The sequence below is a fragment of the Lycorma delicatula genome, chromosome 7 (genome assembly GCF_047948215.1).
Source record: "Lycorma delicatula isolate Av1 chromosome 7, ASM4794821v1, whole genome shotgun sequence".
Lineage (NCBI taxonomy): Eukaryota > Metazoa > Arthropoda > Insecta > Hemiptera > Fulgoridae > Lycorma > Lycorma delicatula.
Genome location: NC_134461.1, coordinates 69554809 through 69582455, shown reverse-complemented (window position 1 = coordinate 69582455; position 27647 = coordinate 69554809). Strand labels below are relative to the sequence as shown.

Sequence of the window (27647 nt, the reverse complement as noted above, 5' to 3'; positions counted from 1 at the left end):
TGGCTGAAGTTGCAGCTAATGAAAGAAAACTATTACAGTAGTAGAAATGAATCTAATTTTGTCACATTAGATTATATAAGTACAAATAATTAGGATATATACTGTGAATGTGTATGTATTGCTGTCATTAATATTGATTTTATATATATATAATATATATAAAGATAAAAATTCGCCACATAATGTTTTTTTGTTTTTAATTTAATGTTTTCATTGTGATCTTTTAATTCAATGAGGGATTTATTTTGTTAAGTGTTACTACTGTTATGTTCATTTTATATTTTAAAAGTTTTAGTGCTGTTATTAGTTATAATCGTAATTTATTTCTATCCTTTCCTCTTCTACATAGCATATTTTTCATTCCTTTAAAGAAAGAAATCATAATAAAGAATGGAAGAACACTCAAGTGTTTGCTGTGTTTATGCTTTCTTTCTTTTAATAATATATTTATATAATATGTTAGGTTTTGTTTAACCCATTGGAATCTGAATCTATGTGTCATGATTATAGCTGGTGGGTCTGAAAAATATTTACGATTTTTAAAGATTTGATTTAACTTTTATGTAAATTACAATTATTTTTGTTTGTATTCTCAAGTAAATAACTTTTTTATCATTATTCATGCATTAAACTCTGCAGTTATACTTATTTTATTTGTCATGTGGTAATTTTAAAACAGTTTTTTAAGTTTATAGTATTTTCATTTTATAATTTTTTTTTATATTTTATAATATTAATGCAATTAAGTTGTTTTTTCTGTTGAATATACTTCCCATTCATTTCTCATAGAAATTTTTACAGGGCGTATAGCTTTTAAACAATGAGAAGACAGTGTATGTCTTAATAAGATAAATGAGTAACTAGTTACAAAATTATCTGTACAGAGTGAAATTTTGATTAATTTATAAAAAATAAGATTTTTTAAATGGCACTAGTAACATGATTAAAGTGATGTGTCTTATTATAATTTTTTTCTGTTTTTGAAAACAATAGCAGTTATGCAGTGCAGACTACTGATGTCAGAGTTCTACAGATGAAACTGATGTTGAGGTATTTAAATAATTAAGTTAATAAGTATCCACATTAAACTTTAATTCATAATGTACTACATAAATTTTGAACACTAATTAATAAATTGTTGAACATTTTGTAGTCTATTGTTAATATCTTATAAATGTCGCCATACTTATTATCCTTTTTATAGAAATGTTAAAAAGATTTAAGATAAAATAAAAAAAAGTTAATTTTGTGCTTTCTAGTGCTTAGATGTAACTTATAAGATGTATAAATGAAAAAGAAAAGCAACTCAATTCTTAAAACTATTTTTTACAGTTATGTATGTATTGATGTTTTTTATCCACGATAATATACAAGTAGTATATATTGTAAATTCTTAGAAAAATCTATCTTGTAACAGAATTTTCGTAATATGATAAATTAAATGACCAAATTATATGGATAGTGCTTTACAACCCTGTAATCTGTCAAACTTTTGTAAAAAACTTTGTTCTGTTGTGTTGTCAATAAATTTTACCATTCATTTTACCTCTTCTAATAATATATTAAGGAGCCTTTTTTTATAATAAACAAATTTAATGTTTTCTGATTATTTATTATTAAAGATTGGTTTTTTGATTAAACAGATTTTTTTTTACCAAAAAAGTTTAAATACGTTCTTCTGCTCAGCTGTTTTCAAAGATAATTTACAAACGGCTGTATTTGGTTTATAACTTTATTTTGACAAATTTTTACTTGGGCTATTAGTCATTTTTTTGGGTCATTAAAATTTCCTTATTCAGACATTTTAGAAAATTCACCATCAGTCTATGTATATAATAAGTCTATCATAGACAACTATAAAAAGACTATCATGTTTCAACTCCAAGTGGGTTAATGAAATTCCTTATTTACTTCCATTTTAATTATTGATTAGTTTTTATTATAATTGAACAATCATCGAGACAAAATATGAATGAGTTATGTGAAATTATTTCGATATGTAATTCTATAATCAACTATAAATCTTTACTTCTGAAGCTAACATTTATTTATTCATACAAGAAAGTGTTATTGTAATTATAATATTTTTATTTTAATTGTATTGTAACATAATCATTTTAATTTAATAATAATTATATTTATTATCTATTATTGTAGTGTAAATTTTATTTGCTGCTAGTTACTTGATTTTTAATGATTACTATATTATAGGTGCTAATAGCTTTATATATATATATATATATTTATAAATAATGAATGTGGAATTTATAAATTAATTATATTAAAATTTTTATTAATCATTGATGATTTAAGTAAATAGATTATAATAATTATATATTATATAATTCATTTGTATTATGTATTTTTCATATAAGTATTAAGAGGACCAATCAGTATTTATTATTATATATTTTGCTAAATATCAGTTGTATAAAAAGATGTTACTATCTTAAATTAATCAATCAGATTAAAAGATTTATATTAATTTAATTTTTAAGATGTAGTTTTTTTATTGTGTGATTATTTTTCTGTTCATTCTATTATGTAACATTCTTAATTGATTTTTTTTTAATGTTTTGTGGATATGAAGCAAGCACTCCTCACATCAGTATATTTCATATTTTTCCTATTGCATTTTAAGAAAGAGTAGAGGAATTTACCTGTAAGGTACTTCATACATTAGGTTTATTGTGCAGCCACTGAATGGGAAAAGTAATCTTCAGTCGATATCTTCTGTTATCTATACTAGATAAAACCAAGAAGACATTGACTGTACTGGTTCCAATATTCTTAGCACAAAAGGCTTATTAGGATTAGATTTACATCCAAAAAAATTATGAAAGGAGGTTTATAGTGAGAAACTCAAGACACACCATAGAATGAACCAACAACTTCCTCAGAGGAAGTCTATATTATATTATAGATGGTCAGACAGCAGCCATTTATCCTGCCCACAAACTGTTGGTAGAATAGAGTATTTTTTTCCAGATGGGAGCAGAAAGATTTATACTTTATTAATGATTTATACTTGAATGGATTTAATAATTTAAAAAGAAAAGACCCCATCAAAACACTTAGTTGATTTTACTGGTAATGTATTTGTTGGGTAAAGTTAAACAAAAATAAAAGAACACACAGCTCGTATTTGCCAAAAGAGATTGGACTTTAATTAGAAAGAAAACAAATGAACTTATGTTAAATCATAACCTTAAATTAAATGAAATTATGAAATAAACATAACTTAATTCTATATAAGAAATATCAGCTGAAATCAGCATATCAGTAATAATAATAATAATATTATTAAATGAGAAAATACATGAATATACATTTTTCAAATACATATTTTGAAAATCTACAATTTAACAAAGCCTGAAAACAAGATAACATAAAACACCTTATTTAAAATTAGATACTTATAAACATAACATCAATATAAATAGTGTAACTGGAAATCTGTGGCATTACTGACATATTCTGTAATAATGAAAATTAGCAATGAACACATGTCATTAACTTAGAAAAATAAATTACAACAAATCTTATTATTGGCACTGGCCTTTCCTAATTTATGAACAACAAACTTATCATTAAATAATTAAAAACTAGCAATTCTAGTTTATTGTAGAAAAAGAAGCCACGATAATCTTCCAGTATATAAAAAAAGAGTTAATCACAATAATCAAATTGAAATAATTAAGCACGTAAAAATATGTTGCCCATGAACAATGACATAACTTTATATAAGCCACCTGCCGTGACTGCACTAAGTCAGGTAAATGAATACATACAGTAATCCTGGGGTAGTCTGCAGTGGTGTACAGGAATACAGGGGCGAGACGTGGTTTAGAGGTTGAGCAGGACATGGCGTCTCAAATATGTAGCAACTAGTTTGGAGAGATTCTGCATCAATGAAATTGTAGTAAGCAGCTGGAGAAGATTCGGCGTCGATAGAATTGGCTGGTTTGTAGTAAATGAAGCACTTTCATCAGAGACGTGATATACTGAACTTGAAAATTAACTTGTCGAAGAAACAAGGCTAGACGAAACGTAGGAATCTGCGAAATTCACAAAAAACTGACGAGAAGAGCAAGAGAGAATGCCCACGATGTTTATGCCTATGAATACGATGAAAGTATTATCACAAAGTTTGAAAGAGAAAAGTCACAGTCGACTGCACATGGTGAATGTCTGATCTACTCTGCCGAAAGGATGGCGTGAATGAAAAGAGGGGGAAACCAAACCTAGGCAGTGGACAGGAGAGAGTGTGTGTAAAAAAACAAGAGATGTGTGCATGTATTAGTATGGGAACAAAACAAAAAGAGAGTGTATGAGGGCAGCAATAAATAAAGCGAGATATGAATACACTGACACTATAGATGACAGAAACAGACAGTCTGGCCAGCGCCAGAAGTGTCAAACACGAAAACAAAAACCAAAGCAAGCCTATTATAAAAGTATACAAAAGACAAGCCCATGCGAAACAGAGTAATAAATTTACCAAACCTGTAGCAACATCAAGACCCAACCCTAACTTTGAATTTATTGGAAACAACGCAACTTTACGCAATGGCGTAAACAGTTTTTTATGCCATATCATAAATATAGTTGTAATACCATGGGAAATCCTGGCTTAAGATATAACACTACGTGCAGCAGGTGGAAACTAAAGAAAAAATGGCCTTTTTGGATTGTTGTTACGTAATAAAGTTTGATAGCTTTATTATATAAACATTCATCTTACATGCACAAAATCATACGTATATAAACATTCTTTTCTAAATATAATTCATTTGTTATATCTATTTACCAGTATTGACAAGCAATCCACATTTAAATTCAACCATACACAGAACTTATTTCAGAATGCAAGTGGCCAGAATCATGGTACCATTTTTGGCTCTCCTGAGTAATTTTGAGGAGTTTGATATCTAGTCTGCAAAGTGTTAAAATATTATGAATTAAATAAAATTTTTTCTTACAGTTTTGTATTTTTAACTCAGTATCATTGTTACTTAATAATTGTGATATTATTTATTTGCTGCTTTTAGAGTTAAACGATTGTCATCTAGTTAGTCAAATTTATTATATCATTGTGACATTTGGTCATTCATGTATTTTTTTGTTGTATCAGTAAATAAATATTATTTACTTCCAATTACAAGTTTAGGGTCTTCATTTCAATCTAAATTATTCTTTAAAGGATGAGTATTTGTTTTATTATGTGTTAAATTAATGAAATTAACCTGGGAGCTGACTTAAATATTAATGACAAATCAGATAGCAGTAAATAAATATTTACATACTTGCGGTCTCTATAAGGTGATTTATTTCAACATATATTTAAAATTCTAATTGGTGAGACCTTGAGGTAAAATATTAATTAGATGGTACTAAATGTTAAAATAGAGAAAAATTAAAACCAAAACAAAAAATGTAGTATTCAAAGCAGTTTATGTTTTTAAATAAAAGTAAAAGACTAGGAATTTAATGTATACTATATGTTTAGGTGTGATATTAATATATTTATGAACTGTTGAAATAATAGTAATTATTTTCTTGTACTGTGTCTATTTAAATGTCGTTAGTTTAATCCGTTGATTAGCTTTTATTCTAACTTATTAGAAAATTTTGTTCACTTCTGTTTACACATTCTTACATTTTGTTATTATTGAAGTAAAACAGGAGAGTTATAAATTATATAACTACTTTCTAAAGGCTGGTAATTCACTGAGTTTATTAAAATTTAAAAATTTCATATTTATGTGTAATGTTTTCAAGTGGTATATTTAAAAAAATTGTAATCAGTTATACACTTATACAGAAGAGCTCATTCTTATACAAAGAATTTGTTTTCTATTCAACAAAAATCTTTAAAGAATATGTGATAATCAAATGGTTTTAATTTCTTAGAAAAGGGATGTATTGATGTAGTAGGCGTATCGATGTTTCAAACACGAAAAATATTCCTACGCCTACTCCCCGCATGACCGTTTAGCACGACTGTTTTGCATGCTTGAGTGGCTTGGACTTCAACCTCTGACCAGGACCCTCCTTCTACCAGCAGGAAACCACCCTCAGCCAGGTTGTTGTCTTCGAGATGAGTTCTGAATTATTTTAAGGCGTCTTATCTTAGGGCAGATTGTTTGGTGACTTCTCTTCGCGTAAGGTCACAGAAGTTATAGATGTTCAACGTTGTTACAAATGCAGCAAGTTTCGACACACAGGTGAACTTTGTAAACATCTAGTGGTAGTGTGCTTCCATTTTGGGGATGAGAGACATAAACGATAGGAGTGTCATAAAATTTCGGTCTGCCCGATTTGTGTTAAACGCATACGTCTTCTGAAGGACAATCAGTTCTCTTTAAATAGTAAGTATTGTGCGTGTTATGAGGGGGCTGTCATAATGAATTGCTGTCAATTCTACCACATATATTTTCCAACAACAATAATAATAACAAGTGTCGTGTTTCATCCTATAAACAATTTGAAAATCGATTAAACATGAAAGGAATAGAATATCCCGTTTGTGTTAAAGATATTGATAAATTTGAAGCACAAAACCCAAGTATTGGTGTAAATGTCTTGTGTTATGATATTGAAGATGACAAAGAATCATTTAATCCTAACGTTGTATATATAAAACGTGTGAATAATAATTGAAAAAATGTCGTTTTGTTATTATTATTAGCTGATGTTAAATTAATTTGCTCCCATTATAATCTAATAAATATGACAAACGAATATAATGGTTAGCAAGGATATTGATTGGTAATAATAAAAGTCGTAGAAAATATGAATATTGCCCCTATTGTTTGCATTGTTTTAAATCATGGTCAAGTGAAAGGGAAGCTAATGAAAAGCTTGCAAAACATATTGGAGATTGTAAACAAGGGAAGGTTCAGAGAGTTACAACGCCAAAGGAATGGATTGGCGTAGGAGAGAATCGTAGAAGAGGAAATGTAGTATCGTTTAAAGACTATTCTTCAACATTACGGGTGCCAATTGTTCTATATGCAGATTTCGAATCGTTTATAATTCCAAATCATATTGCAAACCCCGAACCGGGTACTAGTAATACTACAAAAACACATACCCATAAAACATCTGGATATTGCTCCGTAATTATCGACGAAAACCGCCGTATTGTCGAATCGAAATTATACAGGGCCCACTAAAGTCTCTCGTTGATTTATGTAATAAATACGAATATTTCAAAACGGAATTGTCAACTAATAAAGAGTGGATTATGAGTGATTAAATGAAAATTTTGTAATATGTGAAAATTCCATGTCTGACCAGGATTTGAACCTGGAGCCTCAGGATGAAAGGCCGAGATGCAACCACTTACACCATGAAGGCTAGCAACTGTATTCCAACTTAGGTGTATTACTCAGTATTGAGGTATACACCTCAAGTAAAGGAGGTATACCTCAGTATAGATATACCTATACCTGAGATTTGAGGTACTGAGTATACCTATACCTCAGTATGAGCTGTATTCCGACTTAGCAAATAGTAGTGTTAAATCAATTTATTTCTAACATATTATGTTTTATTTTAAAAAAATGTAAGTATTTTATCGTATACAAAATGACATCTTAATTTTGAAAACTGGTTGATAAATAACATACTTATTATAGAAAATGTATGACAATTTTCTTTCAGATCTCATCTCCTCTATTAAATCAGGTAATTGGTTTTATTATTCGATTAGCTGATTTACTAATACTATTTCTTTAATTAGTTTCAAAGTATGTGAAATTTTTTTCAAAATAAAAGTAAAACCTAACTACCTGAGATAATCCTACAATTTAATTTTCAAAATAACAAAAATTGCAGTAAAATTATTTTAAGATAACTTTTGTTTTTATTACTATTGTTTTAAAAGTCAATGAAAGGATATATTCAAAGTGACCACCATTAGAAATTACACAAGTCTCTACTCTTCTTTTGATAGTCTTACCCACTCAAAAATTCCTGATTATGGAGTATTAATGGAGTATTAAATCCATTTTAGATTCTCAGATGTATGTCTTAAGTACTAAGAACTACAGTAGAATAAAAAATGTTTTTTTTTTTAAATGACCCAAAAGTTAAAAGTCAAGAGGGTTTAAATCAGGTGATCTGACATGCCATGATAATGGTCCACTGTGATCTATCCATTTTTCAGGAGACGTTTCATGCAGGTGATATGCTACCAACTGGCTGAAATGTGCTAAAGCACCATCATGGTGAAACTATACATTTCCTCTTACTTCCAGAGATAAGATCTTTCAATAAATCTGTTAGATTTTCTATCAAATGGGTGAGGTAATTTTCTACAAGTCAGATGGTTTGGTAGAACCACAGGACTCAATAGAAATTGTTTAATCAATTTTCAAGTAATGTGTTTTGTTAACAATAAAGTGCTTAATGTATCTGAAAAAATGAATTACGATAAAAATAAGGATTAGTGAGATATAAGGATTGAAAAATTGACATGGCCGTCATTTTGAAATTTGGGGACATGTTTATACTGTTATTTTTAACTTATTAGACAAAGATGGTATAAATATGTGTATCAAATATTATTGTGATTCCTCAATCTGATCTTGAAATATACATTTTTCATTAATAAATAAAAATGGCAGACAGATGCAAAATGAAGAAGAAATAAAATCTTTTTATAGGATATTTTTTGGAAAAATATTTTGACATTTTTGTGCAGAATCTGAAAATGTATAACAATTATTATATACACACATATATATATCTATACATGTATTAATTTTTATTTCATTTAATATATTTTTTTATTTTTAATAATAATAAATAATTTTGTTGTTGCTAAGTTAGTTAATTATATGGAATTAGTTCTTTTTTTTAATTTATTGAGATGCTGTTGGTTTTTATAGTTATTTGGTATCATTTGTAAAATTTATGGATTTTGCTGTTGAGTAACAGGTTTTTTGAGAAGTTAATGTAGTTAATAATAATAACGTAATTTTTTTTAAACATGTCTCGTTATGTCTTAGTCATTTATATGTTTTGGTTTATTTTAATTTACATGTTTTCTTTTATTACTGTTATAATGCAGAATCTAGTCACTAATTATTTATTAGTTATTCACTTTTTAGATTATCAAATTATAAATAATTTAATGTTTTCAGATAAAATTTGTCCATTTTCAATTTCTATAATTTGTATTATTGTAATTACTGTTCATAAAATGGTTTTTATTAACTTCTATAACTATAGTATACACAAAGCTAGGTTGTGCAAAATTTACCACATCACTAATCATGCATTTTGTCTAATAGCAAATTCATTAAAACGTAGGTTCAAAATTGGTAATCATGGTGAAACAAACAATTCAAAGAAAATGAAAAATTCAGATGAATGTACTCAATCTGGAAGAATCTTTACTAAAACACAACAGACAGATACAACTAAAATTGATGTAGAGAGGTTAAAAAACGTACAGTTGGTTGCTTATAAATTATTAGTTAAAGATAAAATGAATAGAGAATTAAGAAATAAAGAAATGATAAAAATTACATTGAATAAACTTCAAGAAATGAAATTTAAATAACTGTTAATTTGTTGTAAATTATACTTTCTGTATTATTTAATTATGCTCATAATATATTTTGAAAATAGCAAACAATTTAAAAAAATATATATATACATATATATATTTTTTTATGCTCAATAAAACATTAAAAAAATAAGAATATACATTTATATTTTATAAATATAAATTATAAAGAAATAAATATATATTTTATTATTTTTCTTAATACTATTTATTATTTATAGTCGCATCAACAAAGTCATTAGCGTCTCATCAGTGTAATGTAATTGTGTCAACAAACTCAGGTCAACTACTCCTGACACGTGTGGTTAACTGAAACCCAAACATCAAAGAACACTGGTATCCATGTTCTAGTATTCAAATCTGAATAAAAGTAAAGTACCTTTATTAGGATGTGAACCTGAGAACTTTGAAATCAGCTGATATAAGACAACGAGTTTACTACAACATCAACCCGGTGGGGTACATATATTTATTGACTACAGATTTACTTAAAATTTTTTTTTGTATGAATCCAGAGAAATATTTATAACCTTACACCTTATATAATATTTAATATAGTAACCATACATATTTCATAATAACAGTATAACAATTTACACCTTATACGATGCTGCAAAAGTGTTGCTTATTAACCACTGCTGTTGCTTCATGTAACAAATATATATTTATTCAAGATAAATTCCTCTTCACTTGAAAATTTAAATAACTTTCCTACAAAAAATGTTCACAAGTTTTTGTTACAAATGGTAACTCTGAAAGCAAAGAGTTGTTAACCATTTCTCATCTAATTTTCACTTATCAAAGTGAAGATATCTTGCTACAAGAGGTTATCTCTAAAATAAAGAAAGTTTCATTGTAAAAATATTTATTCTGAAAACTTTATTTCTTAATATTTTTTATTTCTCTTAAACTATATACCTTATCTACACTAATACTACTACTTTTCTATATAATTGCTACAAGAATTAAGACATTTATTGTAGTGAAACACCAGCTTCAATATACCCTCGTTGTATTCTTTTGCCCCAATCCATTTAACCACTGATTAACAGCATTTTTAAATTTGTCATCTGCAAATTGCTTACCATTCAAAGATTCTTTCAATTTCCCAAACAAATGGTACCGCAGTACGCTTCTGCATTTATAGTCGTTCCACGTGGCATGAAATCAATCAGCAGTATGCCAAACCGATTCCAAACAACTGTGGCCATTAGTTTGCATCAAAATGGCTGTGGCTTGACCTTTATTGGTCTGGTTGGTGACTGAGGATGATAGCATTCACTTGAATGCCATTTACTCTCTACTGTGTAATAAGAAATCCATGTTTTATCATTGGTAACAGTTGAATTATCTCATCACCTTTTTCTGTGTAATGTATCAAAAATTCCAAAGCAGATCCCATTCGGATTTTTTTGTGGCATTCCATTAAGACGTGTGGCACTCAATGTGCACAAACCTTTCTGAAGCCTAGATAGTCATGAACAATGTGACAATAACAGCTCTTGAAAGATCAGGAAAAAGAAGGGCCAGGTCGGAAATCACTGAGCGACGATCTTTTCTGATTTCATCATTGATGCGTTTTAAAATGTTCTCAGTGATTAACGGGGACCTCCCTGAACGTTCTTCATCATGCACATTAATTCTGTTATTTCTAAACCTTTCACAACATTTTCAGACGTTTCTTTCATTCATTACATTATCACCATACACAGCAATCGACTGCCTATGAATTTTAACTGGCTTAACAATTTTATGGTTTAAATAATGCATGATTACATATTTCGCAGTCGGTGGCAACATTGATTTTCCTATTCATTTTATAACGTAATAACTCACTTAATCAAAGATAATACAATGTGACAACTTATAGACAACAATGCAGTGTGTTCATTATTGGCGTGGCTATGAACGGCACAGGTTTACCAACCTTAACCCTTACCGCCTCAAGCCTATTTTGTAAGTACTAGTTAAAAGCCACAAGCATGTTTTTCAGAAAAAGTAGATGTTTGGTAGAAATAACAATATACACGATAAAATCATGAAAAAAATTGTAATTACTCAGTAAACTATGTAGATTGTGGTGCTGCAATCCAAAATGGTGTTACATCCTTCATTAATTATTTAAAAAATTAAATTAAACTTTTTTCATTTAAAAAAAAAAAATACTGAATTTGTTCTTTATTTGAAAAAAATCCTTGCTATTTATATCTAATCTATCACTGTTTCTAAAAACTAAAATTATTTGTGAACAAAATAAAAAACTTTTCACTTAAAAATTCATATTATTTACAGAGTTATTTAAAATTTTGTGTTACCATTTTTTTTGTAACATTTATGCTTTGAAATTTCAAAATAATTCTAAAATGGTGCGCTGAAAACATTTTACCAAACCAAAGGGTTGCCTGTGATGATACTATACTCCAGTAACTCTTAAGAGTAGGTTTTCTAATTATCCCCATATTCAGTATGCAAGCTATAAAACCTTTCATTTCAGAAATGGTAATATTTTTCCATTTTCGCTATGGTTCAGACAGCCCTATTTGCATTTAAATATTGATTGGCTGATCTATTGGTTTCTTTCACCATCAGTAATTAAGTGTAAATAATAAATAAAAATAAATTATGGGTGGAACCTGGATTAGGCATATGTTTTGGGCAGGGGAGTTCCAAAAATTGATGTGGAAGAGGGACATTATCTTCCGGTTCAATGATGTTTCTGTATGCCTCATCTTCTTCTGAATTCCCATCACTATCACTTATGATTAATTCATCATCTTCTTCAGTGGGATTCATCATCCCACTGTCACTAGATAATTCTAAATCGCTATCATTATCATCAACAAAAAACTTATTAATTTCTGCATCAGTAAGACGTCTACTCGGCCCGGACATTGTAGAAAAAAAACACCGAACTAACGAATAAATCTGAATATTTTACGGATCACGGTAACTAAAACTACAACTAACACTATAATTGAAACTCTAATTTCATAAAATAATATTATATCTGAAAAAAATCTCTTATAATCGCACGGAGTAACCAAAACATAACCATGAATGCACGGAACACACTTCTGCTTACATCCGAGATTATCGGAATTTTGAAATCGATTATTCTCTAAAAATACGTATCGTAAAATGAAAACAAACTACACTATCGGATATCTACGAATTGTAAGCTTTAAGAAACGATACTATATGAGCGATCTAGCGATAACGTAAAGAAATATATGAACATAAAAACTACATATCGATATATCGTAGGGATGAGACTTTTAGCACAAGCACTCATACGATATATGGTTACCTTGAGGCTTAAAGGGTTAAGGAGAGAAATTTTGTAGCGGTCTTTACTTTAAGAGATATCCCACGTATTTACTTCCCTATATGATGTTCTTTATATGATTACATTTAATAAACTTAAATAAATCTTACATCATTCAGATTGCATTTAATTTTTACCATGAAATAAGGCAAAAAATTATGTTCATTTTAAAATTAACATGAAATAAACAAAATTAATAAATATAAGATGGCCACTAATTTATTAGTAAATTATAATAATGATAAGCAGGTGTACATAAGAAAATGTGTTATTTTTTGGTTTGATATACATTACATTTTTTAACTATCATGTTCATTCCTAACTAAAATAACTGAAAAAATTATTCATCTCCTCTAATTCATGAATTTTTATTCAAGAAAGCATTTAGCAAAGAGTAATCTAGTTCAATTCCTTTATGTTGTTTATTCAACTTCAGACTTTCTCTGAGAAGCAAAGTTATAAAACTATAAAATGCTTTAAAAATCAAATTTTTCCCTTCAGCCAGAAAAACTAACGTTAAAAAATATGAAAAATATATAACATATGCTGTTTACAAACAATGGACAAAGTGTACTTGGCATAAAACTACAAAAAATGTTGCAGTATAAAATGTGAGAGAAATTGGTCTTAATGAAACATCAAATAAGATAATTTCTTCTTTTCTATAGAGATAAATAATAAAAAATGTTTACCGCATAATGTAATATGTTTTATAAACAACTATCACGTAGATGATCAGTTCTATAACTTGTAAGTTCAATCTGTTCACTAGAAGGACGAGTAATACAGTGTACATCATTACCCTCAGAGAAAACAACTCATACTAGTATCTCTTATATAGTACACCATATTCTGTACTAGCTAGTTACATTAATAGAATTTACAATTTAACAGTACACAGGAATAATATGAATCTTTCAATATAAATAGGATTTATTTTTAATATATATACTGCCTGATGAATTATAAAGTATAGATAATAGATATTAAGTACAATGAGAAAGCTATGCTGTATAGTTACTGAAGAAAAGCAGTAAACAAGAAAGTGTCAACCTGATTACAAACAAAAATATTTTAATACAATGTGTTCATACACTTACATGGGGCATTAATGCATGCCTTTCTATGAGGTAATTTGAAAAATGTTGATTCTGTTGCAGTTAGTGCTTCTAAATATTATTTGAAACTACACGTGAATGTACTTAAAGTTTACCCAATGTAGTATTTACTACAGTACCGTAGAACTACAGTAATAAAGAGAGCTCTTTATATATTCTTTGGTTTAAAATATTGTGTGCTTTGTTGTATGTATGTGATGTGTATTTTGTTCTTGGCTTTGAAAGTGTGTAACAATTTTTTTCTGACAATTTTGAATGACCTTTGTTCATTTACTTTAGTGATATATAATTTTCTATCAATATGTGAAGTTGTGATTTTTTGTGTTTTCTTTAATTCTTCACATCACCAACCTACATGGTGGAGAAGTAGTACCTCAGGGCTTTCATCCAGAGGTCCCAGGTTTGAATTGCAGTCAGGAATGGCATTTTTCGCATGATACAAACATCCATTATCCATCAATAACTAAGTAGGTGTAAAACATTGTTGTATGAGTAAATAAATATGCCTAGTTGTTAAAACAATTTTATTTTTGCAATTTTCAATAGAAATTATTAGCTGATTTTGTGTAACAGGAAATTAATAAATATGGTGAAAATGCCCTTTATGGTATTACATATATTGTGGTTGAATGTGCTAGTTATTAAGGGTTTTCTCTGTATACCTTTCAAAACTTATACTTATAACAGATACAACTATTGTGTAATAGTTTGATGTTATCTTGAATGGTTAAAATCTTTTGAACATCTTCTAAACAAGAAGGACTTGCTCTGAATTGAGTGTCAATGCGTTAATTTTTTGATATCTGATACCTTTAAGAAACACAACATTTACATTATTTTAATTTTGTACAAAGAACCTCACTGATTTCAGTTTATGGAAAGTAAACTGATCTTTTTTTGTCAGAAAGATGCAAATGTTTTTGCTTGTGACATTCATGAAACTTAAAACCTACACAAATTTTTTTTCTATTGTTATTCAATAGAAAGAACAATAAATCAGGAACTATGTTTTGTATTTTTATTTTCCTTAATTTCTGTATAACTTAATAACAAAAGCTTAATGAATTATTTATCTCCTTTTAGGAATAATGATGTAGTGCCCAGTAAAGCCAGTGATGTAAGATGAATTTCATTTTGTATGAAAAATGCCAAGCTGGGATTCAAAACTAAGTTTTAAAGTTTTCTTTTGGATTCAAAACCCAAATGGTAATTAGGTACCAGTCTCTAATTGCAGGGAACTACACATAACTGCAAATAAAAAAAGAAAAGTACATATTTTAATCTGGTTTAATAGGTTTTGAGAAGGAATTAATATTCCTACGCTCTTGACTATATCATCCGACTATCTAATATTAAAACACAATATCCTTTTCTTCATAAAATAACTAACTGTTTATCTTAAAAATTATATTTTTTTTAAATTTATTTTATGAAGAAAAAGATTTAAAATGAATTATTTGTAGTATTATTACAACATGAGATATGATGTTATAATAAGAAATGTAATGTTATTACAAGAATCCATTTATTATACCAAGTTGTTGGAATTAATACTTTTTTCAAAAATGTAAGATTGAAATCTGATAAAGAAATACGAAAGTATCTCACATTATGATATTACAAAATAACTATTACCAATATATTATAAATGTTTTTTTTTTTTTGTTTTTAACATAAATATTAAATAAACAGATTTTTATTTATTCCTCCTCTAATGAAGTCGCAAAGACCAACTGATAAGTGTGATGGTAATGGAAAATTTGTTTATGTAAATTGCAAAGGTAAGTTGCAGTTTGTAACTTTTATTACAAACAAATTTTTAACTAAAGCGTGCTTGCTCTATACTACATTATTTTTTAAAATTTTTATTGAGTATATTAAAATAATATTTTTTCCCTTATAAGAGGTGTGTTCAAAAAGTAAAGAGAATTTTGAAATTTTGCGGGTTATATTAGTCTGAATCTCGGGATTTTTTCATTGTTGTATTGGTAAACATGTCTGAAAAGTATGTGTACATTTTTAGCCATATTGAACGTTTAGTCTGTTGTCAGCTGTCAAAAGGATAATATGTGTTTTGGTATGATCAGCGATTTTTTATTTGTATAAATAATGGATCAGAGAATTTGTATTAAATTTTGCTATAAGAATGGAATAAACTGTAGTAGCAATGTTTTAAAAATGTTAAATATTGCTTTTGGTGAGTCTGCTATGAGTAAAGCAAGGGTTTACGAGTCGTATAAGCGTTTCCAAGAAGGTCATGAAGATGACAAGCGCCCTGGACAGCCCAGCACATCAACCGATGAAAATGTGGAAAAAATGAAAGAGATGATAACGAGAAGAGGTGTGGTGGTAATGATTATGAATGACCACCAAATCACAACCAGAGAAGTCGCAGATAATGTTGAGATATCAATTGGCTCATGCCATGAAATTTTTTTGAATGTTTTGGATATGAAACGTGTGACAACAAAATCTGTTCCAAAATTGTTGAACATGTCATGTTATGACATGTTTCAGTTCCATGTTTCACAGGCAATGAAACATGGGTTTAGGATATGATGTCAGAAGTAAGACTCAATCATTCTGGTGGAGCCATTCTGGATCACAAAGGCTGAAAAAAGTTCAACAAGTACAGTCAAATGTGAAGGTTATAGTAGTGTTCTTCGATTTTAACGGCATAGTGCAGTATGATTTCTTTCCACAAGGTCAAACGATCAATAAGGAGTATTACCTACAAGTTCAACGCCGTTTTCATGAACCAATCTGAAAAAAAGTCCAGATTTGTGGTGAAACAATTCATGGCTTTTGCACCACAATAATGTGTCTGCTCATACTTCATTGCTTGTTTGTCAATTTTTAGATAAAAACAACACTGTAATGATAACCCAGCCGCCATATTTGCCAGACATGGCCCCGTTGACTTTTTTCCAAAAATAAAGAGAACCTTAGAGGGGCCGTTGTTTTACAAGCAAAGATGAGATTAAAAGTGAATAGTTGAAAGAGCTAAACATTATTCTAAAGATTGAGTTCCAGACGTTTTTCAGGGATTGGAATAAGCACTGGCATAAATGCATAATACCTAATGGGGACTATTTTGAATGGGATAACATTAATGTAGACGAATAAATAAAATTCTTTAAAAAAAAAAAAAAATTCTTTTACTTTTTGAACACACCTTGTATATTCTTTTATGAAGGTAATCAAAGTTCAGAAAAGTTAAAGTTGATAGTATATAATCAATATGTTTATTTTTTTTTTAAAAAAAGAAATAATATTTTACAAAATTAACATATGATACTTACCAATGGGCAAAAAAATAAAGAGTTTTGTTATATACATAAAAAAACTAGTTAGTTATTTTGATTTGAAATCATTTTGAAGTAAATTATTTGAATAAAGTTCTACTCTTTGAGGTCCATTTTGATTTGGTGAAAGAAATTTATCAAATATATTTGTTTGTTCATTGTTATATTCATCTTGTCTTTGTGTTCTGAACTGTGGTCGTGGTGTTTGCCTACCAAATGCATTCTGTGATTGGCTATTGAATTGTCTTTGAGGTGGTAATGATGAACCAAATTGAGGTTGACGATCTGTTGGATATGAACTGGGAACAGATAAAAAATAAAAGAATATTAAAATAATTTTCCTTTTTTTGCAATAAAAATAAATATAGTTTATTCTAATGAATATTATTTTTACTTATATCTGTTGTTAAAGCTTGGGTTTTTATTTAATTCTTTATTTTATATTCTCAGTTACTTTTAATGGATTGATTACTTAAATGTAATTTAAGAAAAAGTTATATTTTAATTTAAGTTTTTACATTATTTTCTAGAGTATGTGGGTTATTTCTAGCTAATTATTTTTTATTTTTTATTTTTTTATTAATAGCAGCAGTTTTGTTAACTTTTGGGATTTAAAAGACAATACTGAGGTTACATTTTAATTAATATAAAATCTCACTGATCAGTAAATAATGTTTTAAAATGTTCTTTAAAATAAAATTTTATATTCCAGGATTGAAATAAGTTATTCTACTTTGTTAAATTTCCATGTGCTTTATGCTTGACTAAAGACAAATGTTTTATTTTGCGTTAAATTTGCTAGCACCACTCATTATTATAATTTAATTTTCTTAAAACTGCAAAGTTTAACCTCCAATCACTCACACCCTTACTCGCATGTTAGGTAAAATCTAATATGCAGTAAAAATGAATAAAAACACGTAATACAGTTAAAAATCATTATTTACTTGACATATTAAGTTAGAAAAATCACAAACTATAATATTATGCTTTAACATTTTAGCATATATTGTCGTCGAATGGCTTCATCTGACGGCTCATAATTCATAACTTCTTCTGCCTTCTCCAGATGGTGGTTGACGATGAATTAAAAATTCACTCTTGTGCACTCTCTTTTATTGGAGCCTGAGAGTGGTGGGACCGCAGCGCCGCCATGGTGGGAGAACTGTGCGGTCATCTGCACGGTAGTAGTGATGCTTGAATCAGTGCGTCATATACTGTGCGCCAGCTCACACTGAGTTGCTACAGTGTCCATATTAAATTAGGCATATATGTGATAACAATATAAACAAAAATTTATGCTAAAAAAAAAATTTATGTAAAAAAGAAAACATGTCATATTAAAAAAAATATAATAAAAATAACTGCCTCGCAAAATTATACAGTTCAGCATGTATTATGAAAACTATGTACAGTCATATTTAATATCTCGCAAGGATTTAGGCACAATTTCTAGTGTGAATCTTGTGAAAGAATTGCAGCTGCATACTGGAAGAAAGTCTACTGTAGATATTGTATGTTCCTTACAAACTGTGTGATTACAACCACCACATCTGACTTGCATGAACCTGTTCTTTTGTACCGGACAGTAAACACATCGGGTCTTTGGGTCAGTTTCATGAGGAGGTTCTGATAATGCAGTGGTTCCCACATGTTTTTGATCTTTTGTTGTAGTGAAATCAACAAATTCAGCAGTGAGGATAGTCTTGTCACATGAGGGATCACAACATAATAACTCAGTCAAGTATTTTCGTCATGGCATGAGAGTATTTGTGTTAGTCTTTAGACTGTTTATGGCCCCAATGTTCAACAAAGAACAAAATACTATACACTGCCATCTGTTGTTTATCGTAGTAACACAGTATCAGCTTTCATTCTGTTGAACACATCTACAATCCCTTCACCATTCTTCAATCAAACCTTTTTTACGCATTGTTGAAGTAACCAAGACATTTTTTCCTCTTTTTGGTATATAGGATGTCAGCATTCAGTTACTGGGGTTTCTAGAGTAAGTAAACATTAAGCTATGTACTGGACACTGATGTAAGTTACCAATGAGTACTAATGGTGGCAACTGACACTTATTTTTACGCACAGTGCTTCCTACAGTTAGCCTGTGATTAAGTAAAGGTCACTTGCCAGCGGAAGTCCATAAAATAATTATCCATAGTAACATTTCATATGTAGTCAACAGGCTTTGTCAAGTGTTTCAGAACACTATGTCATTGCCAATGTTATACTCTCCCTACAGCTGCTTACCAGGATAAATTTCAAGATAATTTGTAAAAACGCTCTTCAATTGACTGTGGGTGAATCTTGATCCTGTATTTGGTGGGTTTATTAGAAATATATTGTCTAAATTTGCATGTACCTCTAAATGCCTCTAGCATTTTGTCAAATGTTGTCAGTTCACCAACACTTAATTGTCTTGACACTTTTTACAAGCTCCTCAGAAACATACCTTATTGGTACTATGTTGTCTCAGCTTCACAGATTAATCTTGTACTCTTTTTGACAAATCTGATGGCCTGGACAAGTGTTTGCAAACACCTTTTTGACATTGTTGCCACAAAGAAATTTGAAGCCATGCATTGTCTGCCCATAATTTATCTAAGTGTAAGTAGTTGGCTTTCTTGACACCAACTAAATACAAAACACCAATCAAGACTTGGATTTTACAAAAATCAGTTTGAGGGTAATCTCTGTCTCCCCTCATATAGTCCTGGTTCATAACTAATAACTGTTTATTTGTACAACATACTATTTCATATACTCTATTGTCAGGAAAAAATAAACTCCACATCAAGAAAATCATGAATGGCTAGAATCACTTACCATGGACTTGACTCCAGCAATTTAGTTATTACCGTTCGTCTGGAAGTTCTTGTTGATGGAAGTTCATGCGCATTCCACTGGTAAATTCATCCCTTCCCAAATAATCAACTCCCCGATTTGATGCATCCAGTGGAGTACTTACAATTTGTGCCCAGTCACTTTGTTAGCTCCTGGTGACATTGTGTTGGGTACATCTTCTAAATCAGACTGCTCTGCATTACTGTCATGATCATCAATTTCTGAAGATCCATCCAATTGTGATAGATTATCGACACTTTGAAGGGAAACATTTTTCTCTTGTCCCTCCTCTTCTAACCACCTCAAACTCTTAAATTTGTTATTTCTGTTCATTTTTCACACTTATTCATAAAACCTAAACTCAAATGTCACACTACAGACAAAAAAATAAAAACAAACAAGTAGAATATATAAACAAATAATTCATCCACCAGGAATCACTCACTCCCCTAGAGTACCTCACTCCCCTCTACTCCAGTGGTAACAACCCTGCCTAATGGAAAACATGTCAGTGGGAAAACATTCATACAGTATTGTTCTGAGAAACTGGCAAAAGGGCGGCCGAAAATAAAGTTTAAATAGTAATATTTATAAAAAGATTTAAATTGTTAGATTTAATCTAACAACACGAGTGATCATGGGTTAAATGAAGCTATTAAACCTTTTACTGAAAATTGACTTTAGTAAATTAAAATTTTTTTCTAAATATCATGCTGCTTGTAAAAATATTTTTATTTTTTTTTTACTTTTAAAAGCTGTGATTGGATTTTATAATATTAAATATGTGCTTAGGTTGATTATAGTTCTCATTTTTCATTGATTTCTTTTTAATGTTACAAAATAAATAATTACTTTTTTCTATTTTTTCCTTTTTTCTCACTATTATTAACTGTTTCATTTTTCTCTGTCTCTTTGTTATTTAATTTTTTATAAATAAAAAAAGAGAAAAAGAAAGTAAAGGAAAATATTATTTAAACTTTTGTTATCATATTTTTCTTACTTTTTATTTGTAATATCTCAATTAAATAAGCATTTTGTCTTAAATATTATTAAGTTATGAATGTTGGTTCTTTTTATTTTAATTTTTTTCCTTCTTTTTTTAAATAAATTGTTGTAATTACTTATTTCAATAAGCTAGTTGGGTTTGTCTGTGGACCATTTTATGTACTAATTAAACAAATTTCAAAGGGCTATTGTAGAAAATATATTTAAATAACATATTGATCCTCAACACTAATGTTTTATTAAAATAAATAAAGGAATGAAGAATATACAGCCTCTAAATTATGTATTGATTGATACATTTATATATAGATTACACGGCTCAATATTCTTTGATGAGTACCACAAGATTATGCACGTTCAAATCCCACCAAAATGCAAGATATTTGAGTATAGTTGTGTATTGCATTTGAAATGGTTAAGTACATTAAGAAAAAGAAAGTTATTATTTTCTCTGCCTCAAAAACTGCTAACATTTACTAGTTCAAATCAGTGTGAGTAGAATGAAAAACTACTAACAGATGATACTAATCACTGTATTGTCTCTTTTTGCATTTCTTTGTGCTTTGTTGGGTAATGTCATACAGAAAATGCAGACGACAATGAAGCCAGCCACAGTGCTCAACTTAAACCTATGTTGAGCAAGGCTTTGTGGCCTAGCTTGGAGAGGTTACCCAATTGTTCTGTATTTTCTACTAGGATATGCATTCCCATTTCAAGCAGTCTTAGGAACCAAACTGTTATTCTCAAGGAAAGCACAGAATGGGGACAAAGAATAAATTTAGTTTTACTGTTTGTACTGTTTCACAAGTTGCAATTGTTTCCAGTTATCTTAAAATTTAAGAAATGGCTTTATTACCCAAATAACACTGTTCTTACAAGATTATGTTTAAAAGCTTCTTCAATATATTTTAAAATGTAGTCAGACATCCTCTACTACAAAATCCAGTTTCAGTATTCTGATGTGTTATGCTCATTTTAAAAACCTTAGTTTTTTTGGTTCTTACTGATATAGTCCACCTTTTGCTGATATACATTTTACACAAGAATGATTTCATTTACACCGTTGGGGATCTCTTCTAAATAGAATTATAAAACAACTACCTGACTCACTAAACAATGCCAACCAGATTTATTCAACCAGACATGAGATTAACTGATTGGCTTCTTATTGTGGAAGGCAGACATCAAATGAATAATGTTTGTCATTTGGATCAAAAGTTGTGTAAGTGATTAGTCAAAATTAAAGCTAATTAAATTTATCTTGCATTCACTGATATTTTATAAAAAACTGTTCTAATACTAACCATCCTGTTACATTTTCAATGCCATCACAGCTGTTGATAAGTTCATTAAATGCTTGTCCTTCACCACAGCTAAATAATCTTGGACGACCATTAATACATACAAAATATTTTTGACAATTTGATGGACTGCGAAAAAACTGATAACCTTCTGATCCAAAAATAGTATTCTGTGAACCAGCATTAGGGCACGTGAAACCAAGGAATGCTGAAACATTTCATTTAGGAAATTATTTTTTTTAATTTAAGCAGTTCTTTTATTTACTCAGAAGTAATTTAATTAATTTTATAATTCCAAGTTGTGATTTTATAGAAAAATATAATAAATATATAAAATAAAAATTTTTATTACAAAAAATGTATATCTGTATTTTTAGGTAAAACAATTTTTTCCAACCTTCAGCATTGCATGTTTCAACAAGATCTGGCCAATCACATCTCAGTGTATATTCATTAAAAGCTAAACCTTCTGGACAATCAAAAATATATCCATGACCATTAGCACAATTACGGAATTGTCCACAATGTTGAGCATCTCCTTCGCGATAATACCCAAACTGATGAGGACATTCATCTGTTGGTTGAGCAGGTTCTAAAAAAAAAACAAAAAAATTTTTTTATGAAAGATATGCTTGTAATCATTTTTATACTATATTATTTGGAAACCAACCTGCAAAAGGTACTGCTTTTGCATGAAAGGATGATCACTATTTAACAAAAAAATATTGAAGTTTAATACCTGAAAAATCATTTCTATGATTTTATGAAAATAAAAGGATAACTTTTACTATTTACAATATCATATTTTTAACCAACTTTGAATAAGGAGATTCTCAAATTCACCAGTATACATATTAAAAAAAACTTAACTCTTCAGAGAGTGGTCTGACTTAATTAAAAAAAAAAAAAAACATAACTTAACACTCTTCAGAGAGTGGTCTGACTTAATTATTCCTTTTTATTTTATATAAGCAGTTTCTCTAATGGTCTAGTTAAAAGTTAATCCCACATAACCTAAATAACAATTTTTTAAAAGAAAGATTGGGCTTAATTTTTAAAGTACTGGACTAATTATGCTCCAATAATCAGAGATATTAATAAAAGTAACTATTATTGAATAATAAGCTTCAGGTTATCGCCAATGTGAATAAAATAAATGTCGTTCTGATATTCAAAATATTTTTACACCAGAATTTATGAAAATTAGTCTGAAATTTAAAAATTTTAGGTAACAGAAGCCTAATAAAATTAAAATAGTAGTGCATATTACTGTATTCCAGACAGCCCTAGCTGACTTTCTCAGTAATATTATATTTTAGATTGTTTCTCTGCATACTTTTTCTTATTTTTTATCAGAACACAGGTTTACCACACTTATTTCTTACAGAAAGGATGCTTTTATATAGATCTACCATTTTCTAAAATTTCTATAATTTTTTAAATAACTATCATTTTTTGATAGATAATTTTTTATTATTTTTTAAATAAAAATATATATACACATGTACAATTACTTTATAAAATAAATTTTTAAAAATACAACAAAAAATCCATTCAGAAATTAAAAAATATATTACTTTATAATTTTATTCAAATTTAATTTTTTTTTAATTAGCCCCAATTTAAGGGCTAGTAAATTGTTACTATCACCTAATTAGTTGTTTAATTTACCACCAAATTTAAAATTGAAAGAATTTAAGAATTGATATTTCATTCCATAGGAAATTACTTTGAAATTAGTTTTTCTTAAAAGTCTATTTTATCTAGTTTATAATATTATTCAACTAAAATACATAAATTTGTTTGAAAAATGTTTCATAAAAATTTCACTTTTCAAAGATGTCAAATAGGGCCCAATTAAAACTGTTTTTAGAAGGAATAAGAAGGTCTGGTTTTACCTGTCTTCAAAATTTATTTATACTTTGATTTCCCTTATTTTACCATTATACATTAGTTACTTCAAACGATGAATGTTTACAAAATATGGACACGCTAGGTGAAGCTAGGATCGACATATAGCAAAGAAATTTATTTACACTTCGATTTCTCTTATTTTTCCAATATACATTATTTGCTTTAAACGAAGAATGTTTACAAAATATGAACTCGCTAGGTGAAGCTAGGACCGAGATATAGCAAAGAAATTTATTTATAATTCGATTTACCTTATTTTACCAATATACATTATTTACATTAAACGAAGATTGTTTACAAAAAATGGACTCGCTGGGTGAGGCTAGGATCGAGATATAGCAAAGAAATTTATTTATACTTCGATTACTCTTATTTTACCAGAAACACTAGTTACAAATATTACAATATTACCAAATACACTAGTTACCAGAATCGAAGAATGTTTACAAAATATGGAGCCGCTAGGTGAAGCTAGAATCGAGATATAGCAAAGAAATTTATTTATACTACGATTTCCCTTATTTGTCCAATATATATTAGTTACTTGAAACGATGAATGGTTACAAAATATCGACTCGCTAGGTGAGGCTAGGATCGAGATATAGAAAAGAAATTTATTTATAGTTCGATTACCGTTATTTTACCAATGTACATTAGTTACATTAAACAAAGAATAGTTACAAAATATCAACTATTTAGGTGATGCAGGGATCGAGATATAGCAAACAAATTTATTTATAGTTCGATTACTTGTATTTTACCAATATACATTAGTTACTTTAAACGAAGAATGCTTACAAAATATGGACTCGCTAGGTGAAGCTAGGATCGAGAAATAGCAAAGAAATTTATTTATACTTTGATTTTCCGTATTTTTCCTAAATACATTAGTTGTTACATGAAACGATGAATGTTTACAAAATATCGACTCGCTAGGTGTGGCTAGGATCGAGATATAGCAAAGAAATTTATTTGTAGTTCGATTTCCCTTATTTTACCAATATACATTAGTTGCTTTAAACGAAGAATGATTGCAAAATATCCTCTCTTTAGGTGATGCAGGGATCGAGATATAGCAAAGAAATTTATTTATAGTTCGATTACCCGTATTTTACCAATATACATTAGTTGCTTTAAACGAAGAATGATTGCGAAAAAAATATCCTCTCTTTAGGTGATGCAGGGATCGAGATATAGCAAAGAAATTTATTTATAGTTCGATTACCCGTATTTTACCAATATACATTAGTTGCTTTAAACGAAGAATGATTGCGAAAAAAATATCCTCTCTTTAGGTGATGCAGGGATCGAGATATAGCAAAGAAATTTATTTATAGTTCGATTACCCGTATTTTACCAATATACATTAGCTACTTGAAACTATGAATGTTTACAAAATATGGACTCGCTAGGTGAAGCTAGGATCGAGATATAGCAAAGAAATTTATTTATACTTCGATTTCCCTTATTTTACCAATATACATTAGTTACTAGAAACGAAGAATGTTTACAAAATATGGACTCGCTTGGTGAAACTAGAATCGAGATATAGCAAAGACATTTATTTATACTTCGATTTCCCTTATTTGTCCAATATATATTAGTTACTTGAAACGATGAATGGTTACAAAATATCGACTCGCTAGGTGAGGCTAAGATCGAGATATAGCAAAGAAATTTATTTATAGTTCGATTACCTTTATTTTACTAATATACATTAGTTATTAGAATCGAAGGATGTATACAAATTATGGACTTACTAGTTGAAGCTAGGATCGAGATACAGCAAATAAATTTTTAACTACCTTGATTTCCCGTATTTTGCCAATATGTATTAGTTACTTTAAACGAAGAATGTTTACAAAATATGGACTTGCTAGGATCGAGATTTAGCTAAGAAATTTATTTATACTTCGATTTCCCTTATTTTTGCAATATACCTTATTTACTTTAAACATGGACTTTCGATTTCATAGTTACTTAAAATAACGGTAATCCATATTTTGGTTGTTGGGTTTCAATTATCCACACATCTCACGAATTGTCGAACTGAGAATGTACAAGACTACATACACTTCATTTACACTCATACATATCATCCTCATTCATCCTCTGAAGAATTATCTAAACAGTAGTTACCAGAGGCTAAACAGGAAAAAAGAGGGGCTTATTATGCAGTCAATGGGCAGTAGAAAGAATCCCGGAGTCGTTCTGAAGGCAGCTTCCTTTAATACACAACGAAAAGACTTTAGTGGTTCTATCATTGAGATCCCATATCCTTAACATAAAGGATATTTGTTGAGAGAAAGAAAAAACTATTTATCAGATTAGTTTACTATGCTACTCAGGACAGCAATCCTAGTGAGTTTCTAGGCAAACAAACTGGTGAAAGTCTATTGAGGCTAACTTGAATTTATAAAGTGGCTGTTGAATAAAAATATTCAACAGAATAATCCATTATGTTGAAATATAAATATTAATCTATTCTGTTATTTGAAGAAGAATATTCTACTGTTGATATAGATTGGATATTGAAGAAGTTGCCATCCTAATTCATCAATATTCTCTGAGTTAATCAATTAACATAAAATTTGTCATTGTATGACCAAAATACTCCAACCTGAAGCTTCAGAGCTTTGCAGTATGACACAGTATTTGTATTCCCTTTACATCTGGAAAACAGTGTGCATTACTTCTTGAGAATCCCAAACATTCTAAGGATAACCTAATCAATTGAAAATATAATCAAGAATTTTTTACTCAAAAGTGTTAAAATTGTTGAATCACACTTTCATCCTCTTATTAATATGACTAAGGATCACTTTCAAGTAACCCTCTTAGCTTGCCTTCATTGGTTTAGTTTGCTGTAAGTGATATTGCAAACACAGATCCATTCAATTCATTTTGTTTTCCTCAGTCAGTTGTCTGGGCACCACTGTAAGAACATTTTTCAGAAGTTCAAAATAAGCATGCATTATGCTCTTAATAAACAATGAAAACATCTAATTGAAGTTGCTATGTTATCACTGCTTACTTGTCAGTTCAGAAAATCTTCTCTACCTGATGCATTGTTGGTTTTTTAGTGTTCTAAACAGGACGGCCAAGTGGTTCTTCAACAAATTTGGCTACCATTGAAAGAATTTATCAATTGAATTCTGCACCGATTTATGTAACAAACACTTTTCACTTTTAACAGGATGTATTCTCTACGAACATCCATTGCAGGAAATACTTTTGGCCACAAAA

At 29.0% G+C, this 27647-nt stretch overlaps 1 protein-coding gene across 2 annotated transcripts in view; it reads right to left on the bottom strand.

Moving 5' to 3' along the window:
- Positions 1 to 15148: 15148 nt before the first annotated feature.
- The window catches only part of LOC142327715 (protein obstructor-E-like), a 28841-nt gene continuing 16342 nt past the window's right edge, over positions 15149 to 27647 (bottom strand). The window contains exons 3-6 of one of the 2 annotated variants that reach the window (XR_012757073.1): positions 22885 to 23079; positions 22491 to 22695; positions 17326 to 17627; positions 15149 to 15271 (exon numbers count right to left, since the gene is read on the bottom strand). Coding sequence is in view for 1 of the 2 variants with exons in the window: in XM_075370997.1 (XP_075227112.1) it covers positions 17378 to 17627; positions 22491 to 22695; positions 22885 to 23079 (650 nt within the window). In the remaining variant the exon portion in view is untranslated. Of the gene's footprint in view, positions 15272 to 17249; positions 17628 to 22490; positions 22696 to 22884; positions 23080 to 27647 lie in introns of those variants that run through there. The other variant, XM_075370997.1, reaches the window with a different exon arrangement.